This window comes from Eptesicus fuscus, chromosome 2, assembly GCF_027574615.1.
Source record: "Eptesicus fuscus isolate TK198812 chromosome 2, DD_ASM_mEF_20220401, whole genome shotgun sequence".
Classification (NCBI taxonomy): Eukaryota; Metazoa; Chordata; class Mammalia; order Chiroptera; family Vespertilionidae; genus Eptesicus; species Eptesicus fuscus.
Genome location: NC_072474.1, coordinates 19,373,325 through 19,390,158, shown reverse-complemented (window position 1 = coordinate 19,390,158; position 16,834 = coordinate 19,373,325). Strand labels below are relative to the sequence as shown.

At 38.7% G+C, this 16,834-nt stretch overlaps 1 protein-coding gene across 2 annotated transcripts in view; it reads left to right on the top strand.

The window, feature by feature from the left end:
- ARMC3 (armadillo repeat containing 3) overlaps window positions 1-16,834 on the top strand; it is an 89,327-nt gene that overhangs the window by 14,321 nt on the left and 58,172 nt on the right. For both annotated transcript variants that reach the window (XM_054722715.1, XM_054722714.1), the window contains exons 3-6: window positions 3,517-3,634; window positions 8,382-8,507; window positions 13,761-13,829; window positions 14,069-14,244. In XM_054722715.1, the coding sequence (XP_054578690.1) occupies window positions 3,517-3,634; window positions 8,382-8,507; window positions 13,761-13,829; window positions 14,069-14,244 (489 nt within the window). The remainder of the gene's footprint in view (window positions 1-3,516; window positions 3,635-8,381; window positions 8,508-13,760; window positions 13,830-14,068; window positions 14,245-16,834) is intronic.

Below are 16,834 nucleotides of genomic sequence, written 5' to 3'. Positions count from 1 at the left end.
TCAGGCCGGCCACGCCCCCTGGTGACCTAAGCGGAGGCCCTGGTATCTGGGGTTTATTTATCTTCTATAATTGAAACTTTGTAGCCTTGAGTGTAGGCCTGGGCCTTGGGGAAACCCAAGCCTCCTGCTTGCTGCAGCTCCATGGCCACAGCCATCTTGGTTGGGTTAATTTGCATACTCGCTCCTGATTGGCTGGTGAGTGTAGTGGAGGTACGGTCAATTTGCATATTACTCTTTTATTAGATAGGATTATTTCTACTTCCTATTATATATTTTCTATTTAGTCAAGCTCCTATTTTATCACTACAAATACAACATTCATTCCTATTTTAAACCTTCCTAGTATTGTTTTCCCCTTTTATTTTTATTTTTAAATATATTTTTATTGATTTCAGAGAGGAAGGGAGAGAGAGAGATAGAAACATCAATGATGAGAGGGAATCATTGATTGGCTGCCTCCTGCAGGGGACTGAGGCCACAACCCGGACATGTGCCCTTGACCAGAATCGAACCTGGGACCCTTGAGTCCACAGGCTGATACTCTATATACTGAGCCAAACCAGCTAGGGCTGTTTTCCCCTTTTAAATATCTTTCCTCCTTATCTCATCCTACTCTGTTTTATCCATTCTTCAAATTATTTCTAAATTCTACCACCTCCATGGATCTTTCTCCATTTACCCCAGTTTGTAATAATTTCCCCTTCCTCATCACAACATTTATTATCTGTGCCATATGTTTTTGTACTTCCTAGAATCCTAGGAATTTTATATCTGGATGAGATCTAAGAGATAGAATCCAACTCCCTAATTTTTCAGATTAAAAAAGAGGTGGTCACTAAGCCACATTTGTAACCCAGAGACCCCAAGCCTTCTGGCATTCTGGGGCTACCCTCTAATACTACCTAATAAAAGAGTAATATGCAAATTGACCATACCTTCGCTACACCCACAAGCCACGCCCACCAGCCATGCCCACCAGCCAATCAGAGCGAGTATGCAAATAAACCCAACCAATATGGCTACAGCCACAGAGAGCAGGAGGGAGGCTTGGGTTTCCCAGGCAACAGAGGAAGCCAAGCTTTCTGCCTGCCCTTGCCGGCCTAAGCCTCCACTCAAGGCTACAAAGTTTCAATTGTAGAAGGTAAATAAATTCCAGATACCAAGGACTCTGCTTGGGTCACCAGGGGGGCGTGGCTGGCCTGCAAACCACCACAGGCCCCTCGCTCAGGCCGCCCCATGCCCCAAGGGAACCCCCACCCTGATCCGGGACACCCTTCAGGGCAAACCAGCTGGCCCCCACCAGTGCACCAGGCCTCTATCCTATCTAATAAAAGAGTAATATGCAGATTGACCATCACTCCAACACACAATATGGCTGCTCGCATGTGGTCAAAGATCCTGCCCCCATGTAGACACAAGATGGCCACCACAAGATGGCCAGCAGGGGAGGGCAGTTGGGAGGCACCAGGCCTGCAAGGGAGGGCAGTTGAGAGGGACCAGGCCTGCAAGGGAAGGGCAGTTGGAGGCGATCAACCCTGCAGGGGAGGGCAGTTAGAAGTGACCAGGCTGGCAGAGGAGGGAAGTTGAGGGCAAACAGGCTGGCAGGGGAGCAGTTAGGCATCAATCAGGCTGGCAGGGGAGTGGTTAGGGGGTGATCAGGCTGGCAGGCAGAAGTGGTTAGGGGCAATCAGGCAGGCAGGCAGACGAGCAGTTGGGAGCCAGCAGTCCTGGATTGTGAGAGGGATGTCCGACTGCCCGTTTTGGCCCGATCCATATAGGATCGGGCCAAAACGGGCAGTCGGCATCCCTTGAGGGGTCCCAGATTGGAGAGGGTGCAGGCTGGGCTGAGGGACACCCCGCCTCAGTGCACAAATTTCGTGCACTGGGCCTCTAGTACCTAAATAAAATATTTCTCAAGCTTCAATCCCAAAATGCTTTTGGAAGTCCTCAATTAAAAAACCTTGTGGGTTTCCAGGTCCTCAAGATCTCCTGATCAGGGTTGCAGCCGGCATCCAAGCCATTGCTGTCGGCTCTGCTAGAGGCCATTTTATTCTCACTGGTCATGCCACTGGACACCTGCAAGTGTTACAAGCCTGGAGTATACGGCCAACTTTTACTGAAGATTTGTCTCTCCAAAAAGAGTCTAAAAGGCTTGAGAATGAGCAACATGACTTTTATAACTCTTACAGCTTCTAGTTTATTCAGACATACACAAACGACAGCTTACTTTGGATGCTGGATAATGCTGCCCTAAAATCCAATAGCCATTTCCCCTCCAAGGAGAATTTTTATCCCAGCAATGTCCTTTAAGGTCTCTGCTCACTGCTGTCTTCTCTGTCTTCTTCATTCTTCCAACCTCACACAATTGTTTTGTTATTCAGACTGATCTATCTCTCCATCCTCTACCTATAACTGAACATCGATTTTTGTTATCCTAAAACACAATAAGCTATCCATTAAGAACCAGCTAAAGCTTTGAAATTCATAATTTTAAATAAATATTTTTATTGATTTCAGAGAGGAAAGGAGAGGGAGAGAGATATAGAAACATCAATGATAAGAGAATGATTGATCAGCTGCCTCCTGCATGCCCCCTACTGGGGATCAAGCCCACACCTGGGCATGTGCCCTTGACCAGAATCGAACCTGGGACCTTTCAGTCCGCAGGCTGACACTCTATCCACTGAACCAAACCAGCTAGGGCCACTTTTTTTTTCTTTAGCGTAAGCAGAACTCCCTCCTCCACCTGTCTCTGGAAATGGAATAGAAATTGTGTAATAATGTATCTTCTTCTTGACCAAGAAAGTCCATAGGTTCATTCAGCTGCACATGGATTCTCAGGACTCTCAAGATCACAGCAGGATATACTAGTAGGTCTTCTTACAGTCCTATACTTTTTCTTTATATTATCATTTCCTCTGTTCCAGATTTTTTCCAATTTTACATTTTTTATATATTGTTTTCTATTGGTTTTCAATTGTAATAGCTGCTTTCCGAGAAAGAGTGTAGTAATCAGAAAGCAGGTACAGATTATTGAGACTGTCAGGGCAACTAATATATACAGGTACTCAAGGATTCTTGTGTATTGATTAAGAATTATACTGTCATATGCTATTTAATGAGCATCTATTATGTGTCAATGTGCTCAGTGCGGTATGTAGATGATCTAATTCTCTCCTTAATAATTTTGCCCATTAAACAGAAAGGAAAACTGAAATTCTCATGGCTTACGTAACTTGTTTGATTCCACATGGCTAAATTGAGAGGCTAAGTCTGCCAGACTCCAAAATGCTTTGCTCTTTCCCCCATACGCCAGGTATTCCAGAGCTGTCCGTGTGCACAGCTGTCTCTGTATTAATGATGCTTTCTAAGTAAAAACTTTACAATGCATTTACTGAGCAGTGACCACATCCTTTTTGTAAGATTGTGTTCTATTTAAGTCAAGACACCATTCATTTTTTTATGTGCTTTTCAAAGCTCAAATGTGAACCTGATATTTCTCTCTCTGCATTTCAGTTTGATCCATTAACAATTGAAAGCAAAAAAGTAGCAACTGTGGTGCTAATGCTTAATTCTCCTGAAGAAGAAATTTTGGCCAAAGCATGTGAAGCCATTTATAAGTTTGCTTTAAAAGGTTTGGATTTTTTTTTTAGTTTGTCTTTCTATGTCATTAGTTGCTTAAAATATTTACTACATAAGGGGCACTTTTCTCCCCGGTCTTTAACGTACTTCTTGTCAGATGAATTCTTTCAGACAACCAGAATATCATTTATTGCATTACCTGAAAGTAATGTATCTCCCTAAGTGCCTAACTTAATCTTAAGGAGTAATTTTTTCACTGGGTAGAAGAGTCATTTTGAAGACTTCATTGTTTAAAAAATTGTAAATGACACAGGATCTGAAAGAGCTCCCAGTGGTCAAAGCCAAACAATTTGAGCAACAAAATAAAGTAGTATTGGATTATAACCCAAAGTAGCACATAAATATCCATGAGTATACTTCAATACATAAATGATTGGGTGAGTTTATAAATGGAAGAGAAAAGATAAACCTCCCAAGCGAAAGAATTCTGAATAACTTATGTAGATACTATGCCCTCCAGGAGGCAAAATATAACTTCTTTAGGTGTGGGCTGTGCCTACTGACTTCTTTCCAAAGAGAACAGTAAGGAAATAGGGGACAAATAATAAGTTTATAGTTAGAAACCTGGCAAAACTACTTCAGCCAAGTGATCAAAATCAACATCAACAGTGATAAATCATGTTGATAATCTTGTCAATAAGTCAAGTGCCCTTGACACAATATAATGAAAATGGCACTTTACTTCTGTGTATTTTCCCCCAAAACCTATAACCTCAGTCTAATTATTATTTAAAAAGAATAAAATTCCCACTCAGGGACATTATACAAATATGTAGCCAGAAATCCTGGGTAACTCTCACAGCCAAGAAGAGCTAAGGGTATGTGATAAGAAATCTCATGGGGGAATCCTAGATAAGATCCTGGAACAGAGAAAGAATATTAGGCTAAAATTAAGGAATTCTGAATAAACTATTGCTTTTAATTAATAATAACATCAATAATGGCTCAAATTGTATCAAATGTACCAAAATTAGTGTAAAATATTAATAACAGAGGAAACTTGGTGTGGGATATGTGGGAACTCTCTGTATTATCTTTGCAATTTTTCTGTGAAAGTAAAACTGTTGTAAAAAATAAAGTTTATTAAAACATTGTAAATGTTACAAGTCTAATTCTATTGAGAGATTTATCCATTGAGGATTTACAAACATAAAAGATTATTATACTTTAACTCATTCCAAATGGTGATAAAATTAGATTTTTATTATACTGTATAACATTTTAATTGTGACTATTTGAAGAGTTTAGTGTATTTTTAACAAGATCTTTTAAACTAAGGAGCAATTTGATTTTAAAGAAATGATTAAACATTGGTTGAGGACTTGTATGATAGAACAAAAAAATATTCAGTTAGCAAATGATAAAATACTCATCTCATTATGTCACTCTTGTCATCATTGGGAATCCAGACAAAATCCAGAGTGGTTCTGGAAGGTATAGTTTATGAACAGATTATATAGAATACTGGATCAATTTCATGGAGACATTGGATTATGCATCTATGGTAGCATAAGTCTCATTCAGCCTTATAGAATCATCATAAGTCACCTGGCTGTCCTATGTACCTAATTACATATCATCTTTTATATGATATGACATGAGATAAATAAATAGATAGGCATGTATTTTATGTTTAATCAATATAGAAGTTATTTTAAGTCTGGTGTTTTATTCTAGCAGTATTTTCTGAAATAGTTTTTAAGATAAATGATGGGACTTTGCCTTCTGGCCAAGATGGAGTAAGGGTCCAGATTTACCCTCTAACCAAAACAACCAATAAAATAGACAAAATATATGAAGTAGCAGTTGGCAAAACATTGACTATTAAGCAATGAAGGACAGTGACCATTGAGAGACAGAAAACAAAGGAAAGAAGTGCTATGACTGCCTGAGCTTACTGATTTCAGAGTTTCCAAGGTACAGCACAAGAAGGGGTAGCCTGTGCAGAGCCTATTGGACTCTCTGAATTGAGAAGACAGACCTGAAAGTTCAGGGTACAAAGGTAGCAAGAGTTTTCAGGATAGAGTTAACGGAGAGAGAGCTCTGGAGATCTGCAAAGCAGCCCAGTCGGTTATTGAGCTGAGTACTGATCAGCATGTACATGTGAGAGAACTACTTGAAGTCAAAGAATCCAACAGGATTAGTGGCAACAGTGCCTGGTGCTCACACAGGGCCAGAAATAGTGCTTGTTCTTATAGCCAGACCAAAAACCTCAGGATGCATGGACCATTGTGCAGAATACAGAGTCTTGGTAGTTAGAAATAATTAACCCTAGATTGAGCAGTGTTCTGAAAGATCTAAAAGGTTCAAATTGTTTCCAAATAACTGTATCCCAGAACAAATTTCTAGAATACAAAAATATTCATTACTCAAGTAGGTAAAATGCACAATGTCTGGTACCCAATAAAAAATTACCAGGCATGAAAAAGAAGCAGGAAAATATAACCCATAATGAGGATATAAATGAATAACTAAATCGAAAGTAAACCAATATATGTGTGACTAGAATCTCTAAAAGAAGTAAAGGACAGAAAAAAAATTGAAGAAATGATAGTCAGAAATACCCCCAATTTGATGAAAACTCCAAACTCACAGATCCAAGAAGCTCACCAAAACTCAATCACTGGGCTGTACACCTGAAAATAATATAATAAGGTATGTCAACTGTGATTAGAAATAAAAAACCAATCACAATGACTATGAAGAAAATGACACCAACTTACATTATAATCAAATTGCTTGAAATCAGTGATAAAGAGAAAATCTTAAAAGCAGTTCATTGAGGGCAGACCCACACTGCTAACTATGGTACAGTAGGTAGGTAGTTTAGACAAAAGCAAAATGATGCCACATAAAAATATGGATCTACACAAAGAATAAAGGTAGAGTACTAGAAATAGTAACATTTAAGATTTTTTTTATTATTGAAATCACTTAAAAAAAGCAAGTTGCTTATTTTAAACCAAAATAATAATCATATATTGTGGTCTGAAACAGACAAATACGATATATGACAACAACAGCACCAAGGTAGAAATGGGAAAATGGAAGTATACTATTGTAAGGTTCTTGGATTATCACTTGAAAGTAGACTGTCATAGGATGTATACTACAAACCCTAATACAAACAGTAAAATAACAGAACAAAAATATATCAAATAAGCTAATGAAGGAAATGAAATGGAATCATAAGAAATATTTAGTTTAGCCCTAGCTGGTTTGGCTCAGTGGATAGAGCACCGGCCTGCAGACTGAAGGGTCTCAGGTTCGATTCTGGTCAAGGGCACATGTCCAGGTTGTGGGTTCAATCCCCAGTGGGGAGCGTGCAGGAGGCAGCCGATCAATGATTCTCTCTCATCATTTCTATCTCTCTCTCCCTCTCCCTTCCTCTCTGAAATCAATAAAATATATTTTAAAAAAGAAATATTTAGTTTATACAAAGAAGGGAAATAGAAAAAGAAAACAAAGAATAATGGGGCATATAAAAACAAATCACAAGATGGCAAATTTAACCCTATCAAAAATCAAATTGAATGTAAAATGATCTAAGTACTTCAATTAATAGGGAGACAGTGTTATCTTAGATAAAAAGCAAGACCAAACTACATGCCACCATCAAGTAATGCACTTAGAATATAATAACACAAATTATTTTAAAGTAAAAGGATGAAAAAATATCCTATGATAACACCAAACAAAAGAAAGATGGAGTAGCTTTATTAATATCATAAAAGTAGACAGAAAGTATAGGACAGAGGTAAAGAAAGTCATTTTATAATGATAAAGGAATCAATTAATCAAGAGGCTATGAAAAATCCTAAACAGTCATTACTTAATGGCACATCTTTAAAATACATGAAACTAGAAATTCAAGGAGAAATAGATAGCCACAATTGTAGCTGGGGATTTTGATGCCCACTTCCCAATTAATGAAAAAACAAGTAAATAGCAAATCATTAAAAGACTAAAAGATTGAAGCAGCAATATTAATTAATTTAACCTAATTGATAGTTATAAAGCACTCCAAAAATAGCAGAATATACATTATTCTCAAGTGTATAGAGAACATTTTTCAAATAGACCATATTCTGGGCCATAAACAAGCCTTAATCAATTTAAAAGAATTCCAGTGATAAAAAATATGCCATGCCACAATAGAATTAAATAAAAAATCAATAGCACAAAGAACTCGAGACCATCATGCAATAGAAAATAAATAACATACTCCTATGAATGTTAATTAATTTTATAACTAACTAAGCAATTATTCAATTAATTATGTCATCACATGACTGGCACTGTGCTAGGCACTGAGTGAGGATGTGAGGGAATAGAACAGAAAGGGTATCTGTCCTCATGGAAAGTTAAGTTATAGCGGAGTAGGCAAACCATGCAGAGAGGTCATTAAGTGGTATGAAGAAAATAAAGCAGGAGAAAGAGAGATAAGGAAGACTTGGAGGTGGTGACAACATTAGACAGACAGGGGAAGGAGACCTCTCAGGAGGCGCAGGGTGAGCTGAGAACTGAATGGCAAGAGGAAGCCAGCTTCGTAAACATGGGGGAAGGGAGAGCAGCAGACATCCAGGATACCTGTGCTCTAAAGTTGAGTCTGGGAGAAAGACATCTGGAAGGAGAGGAATGGGGAAGGCAGATGGCAAATAAGAAATTGGAATAATACAAAGAAGTTTTGGTGAAATTGATGGTAGCCATGTATTATTTTATTTTACCTGTAATGTCAGGTGAGGAAAATAAAACAACCCTCCTTGAACTTGGAGCAGTGGAACCTTTAACTAAACTGCTCACCCATGAAGACAAAATTGTAAGAAGAAATGCCACTATGATATTTGGAATCATGGCTTCTAATAGTAAGTAAAGACTTTTTAAAATAAGTAATCTCATAAATGCCTTGTAAATTTAATGTTAAGAGATTTATTTTAATTTTATTTAAACTAACTTTAATGTTAACAAAAAAGTTAAGTAAGATGTATCAAATGTATGATTTCATATTTTAAGGGATATTTTTAAAATATAAAAATATGTGCAAATGCTCTCTAAGTTGGTGATGTTCCAGACTTAATAGTTAGGAGAGCAATTATTGTCTTTTAAAATTGAAATAGTTTTTTTCTTGAGTTAGTATAATATAATTTGCCTGACTATATATAAGTTACTCTTCATATGTATTTCATAGTGAAGGAAACTCAGGGTAAAGAGTTTTGATACATTTATTCTTTGAAGCCACCAACTATATTTTGCCAAAAATAAATTCAGATATGCATTTAAATCAGATCTATTATTTGTTTGAATATTTTCATATATTTAATAGGGTGGAGCAATAATATTAGTTAAGATATGCTGTTATGTTTATTAGAATATCAGTTTGACCAAAATCATGCAAATAAAGGCAGTCCCTCACTAATGAACAGGATAAGTTCTCACGTGTAAGTCATTTTCATGCTATAATGGTAGGTTTCTGAGTTACCCAACAAAAGCTTTGTAATCCTAATATATAAAAAGCCAGGGGCTGTCACAACCGAAACAACCAGATGAACGACTGAACAGTAGGCTGCATGGGGCAACCAGGCTGGCAGGGGAGCAGTTGGGAGTGACCAGGCCAGCAGGGGGGTCAGGTGGGGGCGACCAGGCCGGCAGGCAGGTGAGCGGTTAGAAGCCAGCAGTCCCGGATTGTGAGAGGGATATCCTGGATTGGAGAGGGTGCAGGCTGGGCTGAGGGGAACACCCCCCCCCCCCCCCCCATGCACAAATTTCATGCACCAGTCCTCTAGTTTATAATAAAAAAATTATATTCTTGGTGGAGACTGAATTCTAACATGAACCTCAGGATTCTAGGAATGAACATGTCTCTATCATAGCACTTGGCTAAAACTATCAGACTTTCTCCCTGTATTATACTTTCCCCCGAAGTCCTGCCCCCCTCTCCCTCACTTTCCCTGGACCCTGTCAAAGGCAGTGGCGTCTCCTTATGCTGTGGTGTCCAGCAGGACCGTGGCCTTAGTGTCTTCAGAGACAGTTGTGAGTGGAGGCGGGGGCGGGAAGGGGGAAGAAAGCTCTGTCTGGCATCCGTGCCTTTACCACCTCAGCTGCAGAGACTACACCAGCAGCACCTGTGTGGGGGAGAAACCGGATTCCATCAGGAATTTTAGTGGAGGGGGTTCTGGCAGCAACTGCAGGAGTTCCAAACGGTGGCTGTGCTGGGGCTCTGGGAGTGTTTCTGGGGAAGACAGCAGGATGAGGACAGTCGTGAGGGAGTAGGTGTTCCACCAACTTGGATTATGATAACATCGGTCAACACTTAACGTAGTACTTACCAGGCATTATTGTATGTGCTGTTTATGTATTAAATCACTAACGAGGTTGGTGCTATTATTTTTTCCTTTACATATGAGTCAGCTGAGGCACAGAGAAGTTAAATAAAGTAGTAATCATTTATATTGCAGGGACTTCATAAATTTATATCAAGGGTTGCCATACTGAATGTGCTGTGTTGAATGTATTTATAGCCAAAAAAAGGAAAATTAAAATTTTTCTTATGTTTTTATTCTGTTTACACACTACAGAATTTGAGAACCACAGGTGCTTTGTAACACCTCTTGTACAACTCCTCATTTTAAAAACAAGAATTACCCCTAAAGGATTAGGTTCCTGGCCCAAAGTCATGCAGGTGGCTGTTAACAGAACTAAGATTAGTTCTAGAATTGGAACTTTACTCTCTGACTCATAGTTTAGCAGACTTCCTACTCACCAAATCTTTTATGATCCTTAACATTAGTGTGAATGCTAAGTCAGGTTCTCCTTCTAAATGATATTGGGGGGGAATGCATCTCATTTGGAAAGGAGAATTATAATTTCTTGTTTATACTTATATTTTCTAGTTTAATGTCTAGTTCTCTATGACTTTTTCCTGCTTACTTAGCTCTTAATTTCTATTCATTTTATTTTGTATTCTCATGTTCCAATCTATGAGAAGTTTATAATCCGTGAAGCCCTCCAAACTGGTTGCAAACTTTTTTTCTGAGAAGATTTATAAAAGGAATTCCATGAGTTTCTAAAGGAATCTGTGATCCCAAAATATTAAGAATTATTGTTACATTTGGGTACTAAATGAATTGACCCTCTTAGACCTACCAAGCCATATTCTGTAAGCTGGTTGCTAGACAAGGACCAGTGCTAGGGCCAGTGCAGTCTGCAACCGACAAGCTTAACAATGGAAAGAACTTGACTGCCTTCAAGGTCTCCATTGAGTGCTCGAGTCTCAGGTATGCTGAATGAACTTCTGAGAGCTTTCCATTGATTCTATGAATTGGGTGAAAAAACAACACACACAAACCATTTTTTGGGATTAACTGAACTGATTTTCTGTTTGCTCTATCTGTGGACATGAAAAAAACACATGGCATCCTCATCTGTGTGTGAATTTCCTTTTTTGTTAAGAGAGCCATTAACAGCTATTGCTTCATTTTTCACACATGCCCATGGAAAACTTAGAACAAAAGATAAGCAGTCATTTGATCTCAATGAAAAGTCATGTTTCCAGAATAATCTCTAAATACACAGTTAATTTATCATCCTTGGGAAGTCTTAAAAAATGGCTGATTCTTCAGAAATTTGTCTCTTCATGTGTTTTTCAAGCACTCAATAATATGAGTGGATAAAAAAAGCTGTGGTATATGTATACAAAGGACTACTACTTGGCTGTAAAAAAAGAAGGAAATCTTACCCTTTGGGACAACATGGATGGACTATGAGACTCTTATGCTAAGTAAAGCCAGTCAGAGAAAGATAAGTACCATAAGATTTCACTCATGTGAAATCTAACGAACAAAATGAACTAACAAGCAAAATAGAGACAGACTCATAGATAGAGAACAGGCTGAGAGCTGTCAGGAAATGGAGCATATTGGGAGCCTGGGTTGGGAGGGGAGGAATTGAGAAAAAAAAGGAAGAAAGAAAGAAAGAAAGAAAGAAAGAAAGAAAGAAAGAAAGAAAGAAAGAAAGAAAGAAAGAAAGAAAGAAAGAAAGAAAGAAAGAAAGAAAGAAAGGAAACAAAAACTAATGGACACCGACAACAATGTGATTGCCAGGGGGAAGGATGGTGGGAGAGATGGAGGAGGGTATAGTGGGGATAAATGGCATGGAAGGAGATGTTCAGGTGATGTGTTGTAGAATTGTGCACATGAAACCTGTATAATTTTGTTAACTATTGTCACCCAGTGAATTCAATAAAAAGGAAAAAATGTAAATAAGAATGCAAGTAAAACAGATTGCATGAATGTACTCCAGGAAATAAGGTGCTGGCAGTTCTGAAACAACTAAATTTGAAGGTGTCACACTGTTTAGCTAGAACATGTTCATGTGACCAAACCACAAGTTGGAAATTCTATTCAGTTGCCATATCTGAGAGTTTCCTCTGTTGAAAAAGAAGGGGACAGAGATCAATACTGTGTTTAAAGTGATGGAAGTAGCAGCTTATCCATTATATTTTTGCAGATTTAACCTCAAGAAAAGATTCTTTGAATCTGCTGCCGAAAAGCAGAATAATAAGTTGATCAACGATGCCACCAATTTACAAAAGCTGCCAGTGAATCTGAATTGTCCATTGAACCATAAGGAACTGGTTTAGTGAATGGACTTAAGGGATCTGTTGTTGAACAGATTTGGGCTACATTCGTAGGCGGAAAGGGATTTCATGGCACAGAGAATCCTCTGACAGAACAAGATGTGGTGTCACATACAGATGCAGCAAGGGGCCTCTCCCCGGGTGGGGGAGCAGATCCTTCCCGCAGAGAAGTCAGAGGTGCAGAGATTACACAGAGCATGAATCTTCTGGACCTCGTGGTCAGTGATGCAGCAGAAACTTTGAAGCTTACTTCGTGGAAGGTTATTTTGTGTACCGAATGGGGAATGTTCCTGGAGACCTAGAAGCCCAGAAAAAGAGGAGACTTTGTTATGGCCTTCCCAAAAATCATTCCTAGCAATACACACTGGACTCGTAAGAGAAGAGAATACCAATGGGTTCTTCCAGAGGGTGCACATCTCCACAGTTCACCGGAACACTCAGGATGACCTATTATTTCTTAGCCTGTGGAGATAATGTATTTTTTAAATGAGTTTCAACTCTAAAATGATTTCCTCCACCTTGGGACACAACACTTCTCAGAAGCTCAATTATTTTTTTGTACTTCAGGCGTATTCACATACATGTAGCTGGCTATCATTTTGCTGGCCCTCATTTAGCAATTTTGCACAGAAACAGATAAATTGAAGAATAGCCACATCCCTGAATTTCACAGGAAAAGGTATCCAAAAAAAAAAAAAAAAAAAAAGGCAAGAATATCCAGCAATTAATGTGGAAGAATTCATCCAGCAACCATCTGTTTTGGCTGTTACAAAGTGAACTTCTCCAAAATTTTGGTAATGCTAATATTTGCTTACAGACAAAAATAACTGACCAAAAAGAAAAACTGCAAAATGAAAGTAGCAGCCATGCTGTATTTCTCAGAAAAGGGGGGTTAAGGATGGCAAAAAAGAAGCATGGCCATACCTGTCTAGCTTTAATTAGGCTCATATAAATAACACAAAAGTGAACTTTAAAGAAATCAGTGTACTTATCATTAAGCATTTTTGGCATTTTGATAATGAAATGAAATGAAATGTAAACAAGATATATTAATACAAAAAAGGCTGAAGATAATGCTTATGCGTATTCTGTATAAATTTTACTAAAATCAAGATTTAAAAACACTGTTCCAACAAAACAAAAAAGGAATTACTATTATATACTAAACAAGTGTAGGGCACGATAACTCACCAGTTTTGGCATATGTTCTAATCACATTTTGCAGTCTTATGGTTATTTTTTCTAGTGTTTTGGAAGGTAGCATAATAGCTCAGTGATCAAGGAGCACAGGCCAGAGTGTGCCCGGGGTCAGGCAGACCTGGGTGTGACACCTGGCCCCACCACTTACTTTCGGTGTGGTTTTGAGCCTCCTTTTCCTTATCTGTAAAAAATGATAACGGAACCTATCTCATAAGGGACTAATCAACAGGCATGGCCATTATTATTATTATTAATAAACATTAATATTTTGCTTCTGTTGTAGATGATGTTAAAAAACTGTTAAGAGAGTTAGATGTCATGAACTCTGTTATTGCTCAGCTTGCTCCAGAAGGTAAATTGGCATCCTATATGTGTTTTAAAAAATGGGGCTGGTGTACTTTTCACACTTGATTACACTACTTATTAAAACTGCTTAAGAAATATCAATTGTGAGCTGTCATTTAAATCTCTCAAACCAAGATGGGCTCCAGCCATGGTAAGATTTGTGGAGCTTTGGTTTTCAGAACATGTTTTAAAGTAATGGTTGAATACGTATTTGGCATACTCATGTCATTTATTTTTCATATGCAGAAGAGGTAGTTATCCACGAGTTTGCTAGTCTTTGCCTAGCAAACATGTCTGCAGAGTATACCAGCAAAGTGCAAATATTTGAACACGGTGGCTTAGAGCCTCTCATCAGACTGCTGAGCAGCCCAGACCCCGATGTGAAGAAGAATTCCATTGAGTGCATTTACAACCTGGTTCAGGTAAGTTTCATTCCTAAAATGTATTTTGACCAAAATTTGATTGTAGGATTTGCTTTCCTATTAAAAACAAAAAGCTTGAAACTCACCGGTTTTAATTAATACTTCTTAGTACTATTTAGTAGTGATCATTCAGATATAAAGGAAGTTTAGTGTAGATTCCTTTCAGTTTTTGCATTTTATAAGTATTTGTCTCCCATGAAAGGGCATTTTAGAGATGTATTTTTAAATTTTAAAAGAATAGCATGGTTTACAAATTAAGGTGGGATTATACTAGATAAAATGTATTTCTTCTGAGACAGGAAATCTAATATCCATGTTTAACTAGGTTTGACCTGGGCAGTTACCTATTGATCTAAGCTTGGTGACCTAAGCACAGTGGCTTTAATATACACCCTCCTCAGGGTCTCAGGATTTGGGGACAGGTGTATTTATTGGTGAAAGCCTGTGAGTTGAGGACACGGAACAGAACTCATCATTCACAATTGCAAGATGTGACCTCACTGTTCTGCTCTCTTTTGTAATGGAAACTGACTACCTTCTCCTCCCCAACCTGGCTTGCCCTCTGTTCCCCACCTCTGCCCCTACCTCCCAACGCAACATTCACACACTTTAAAAAATATATATATATTTTTTTTTATTGATTTCAGAGAGGAAGGGAGAGGAAGAGAGAGAGAGAAACATCAATGATGAGAGAATCATTGGTCGGCTGCCTCCTGCACACCCCCCACTGGGGATCGAGCCAGCAACCCAGGCATGTGCTCTTGACCGGAATCAAACCTGTGACCCTTCAGTCCGCAGGCCCACGCTCTATCCACTGAGCTAAGCCGGCCAGGGCAACATTCACACTCTTGCACCCACAGCAGGTCAGTTCTCTGACACTATGGACAATTATGGACATCCTTCTCTGCTTCTTTTCTTGCTCAGGTTCCTGAACAATTCCCACACACATTTGATCAGCTTAGATCAACTGAAAATACAAATATACCACTGTAAGTAGCCAGCAATAGAGTGCGAAAGGGAGAGATGGCAAAGCAAAGATGAGGGAGGGTTCTGGGTAAACTGTCTCGATGAATCATACAGAAAAAGAGAGACCAAGAGGCTTATGCCAAAGGCAGCAAAAGCATTCATTTGTGGCCTCAGCAGTCCTTGCGCTTGGCTGGGCAGTGACTGGTTTTACCATTGCTTCTCCCTAAAAGGGCATCCTGAAAAAACAGCTCAGCTTTGTTTCCCTTTTCTGGTTACTTAAGACTTTACCTTATTCAATAGGCCAAAATAATCCTCCAAGGGTGTGTGTGTTTTACATCCCAAGTTTCTTTCCAGCTCTTTTTGGCAATATTTTTAAGAAATATGTTTTTACTGATATTAGAGAGAGAGGAGGGAGAGGGATAAAAAGAGACATTGATGAGAGAGAAACATCAATTGGCTGCCTCCTGCACGCCTCCCACTGGGGATGGAGCCCCAAATCCAGGAACCAACTGGTGACCTCTTGTGCAGGGGACTGTGCTCAAGCAGCTGAGCCACACTGGCTAGGCTCCCCATTATTTTTTTAATCAACAAACAGGAATGAAAAGACCTCCACTATTCATAACAGAAGCACTAGTTAATAATCGTGTTATTAATTTCTCAGGACTGTTGTGACAAAGTACCACAAACTGGGTGGCTTCAAACAATAGGAATTTATTCTCCAGCAGTGCTGGAAGCTGGAATTCTGAAATCAAGGGGTCAGGAGGGCCATGCTCCCTTTGTGACTCTGGGTAGAACCTGTCTTTGACTCTTACTAGCCTCTGATGATGGCATCAATCCTTGGTGGGTGTCTCTTGGTTTGCAGCTGTAGTACTGCAATCTCTCCCTCTGTCATTTCCTCTCTTTTTATAAAGACCCTAATTTTTATAAGGACACCATTAAGTACCCACCCTAAGCTACTATGGCCTTAACTTAGTTATATCTGCAATGACCCTGTTAAAATAAGGTCACATTTTTTAGGAACTGAGGGTTAGTACTTCAACCTATATTTTGGGGGGATATTATTCAACCAAAAAGCACAGAAACCCTCAATTTTTATGGCTGAAGGAAGCTGAATATTAACAGTTGAAGGATGGAGAGAGGAAAGCTAAGCTGTAAGTGAGGCCTTTTCCACTTTTAATACTTTTTTTACATTTACCACATTTTGATTTAAAATGTCAGAGCTTGGGAGCTTTTCATGGCATTTTGTCTTGTTTTCTCCATTGTTCACTCTAACCAACCCCTTCCTACCACCTCACACACACGAAATTATAGACAATGTAGAGCAATTTGCCTAGACTCTAATGACCCCTTGATATTGTAAATTTCTTAAATAGAGGTCATGTGTCTGAACTAAACCTGATGTGAATTTGCATGCACAGGGCCTGCAAATAGCATTGAATTTCATAAACGATCCATTTGAATAAAGATAATAAAGAATTGATGCCATAATTTCATTTTATCAAATACTATTTTTTAAAATATAATTTATTGATTTTTTACAGAGAGGAAGAGAGAGGGATAGAGAGTTAGAAACATCAATGAGAGAGAAACATCGATCAGCTGCCTCTTGCACACCCCCTACTGG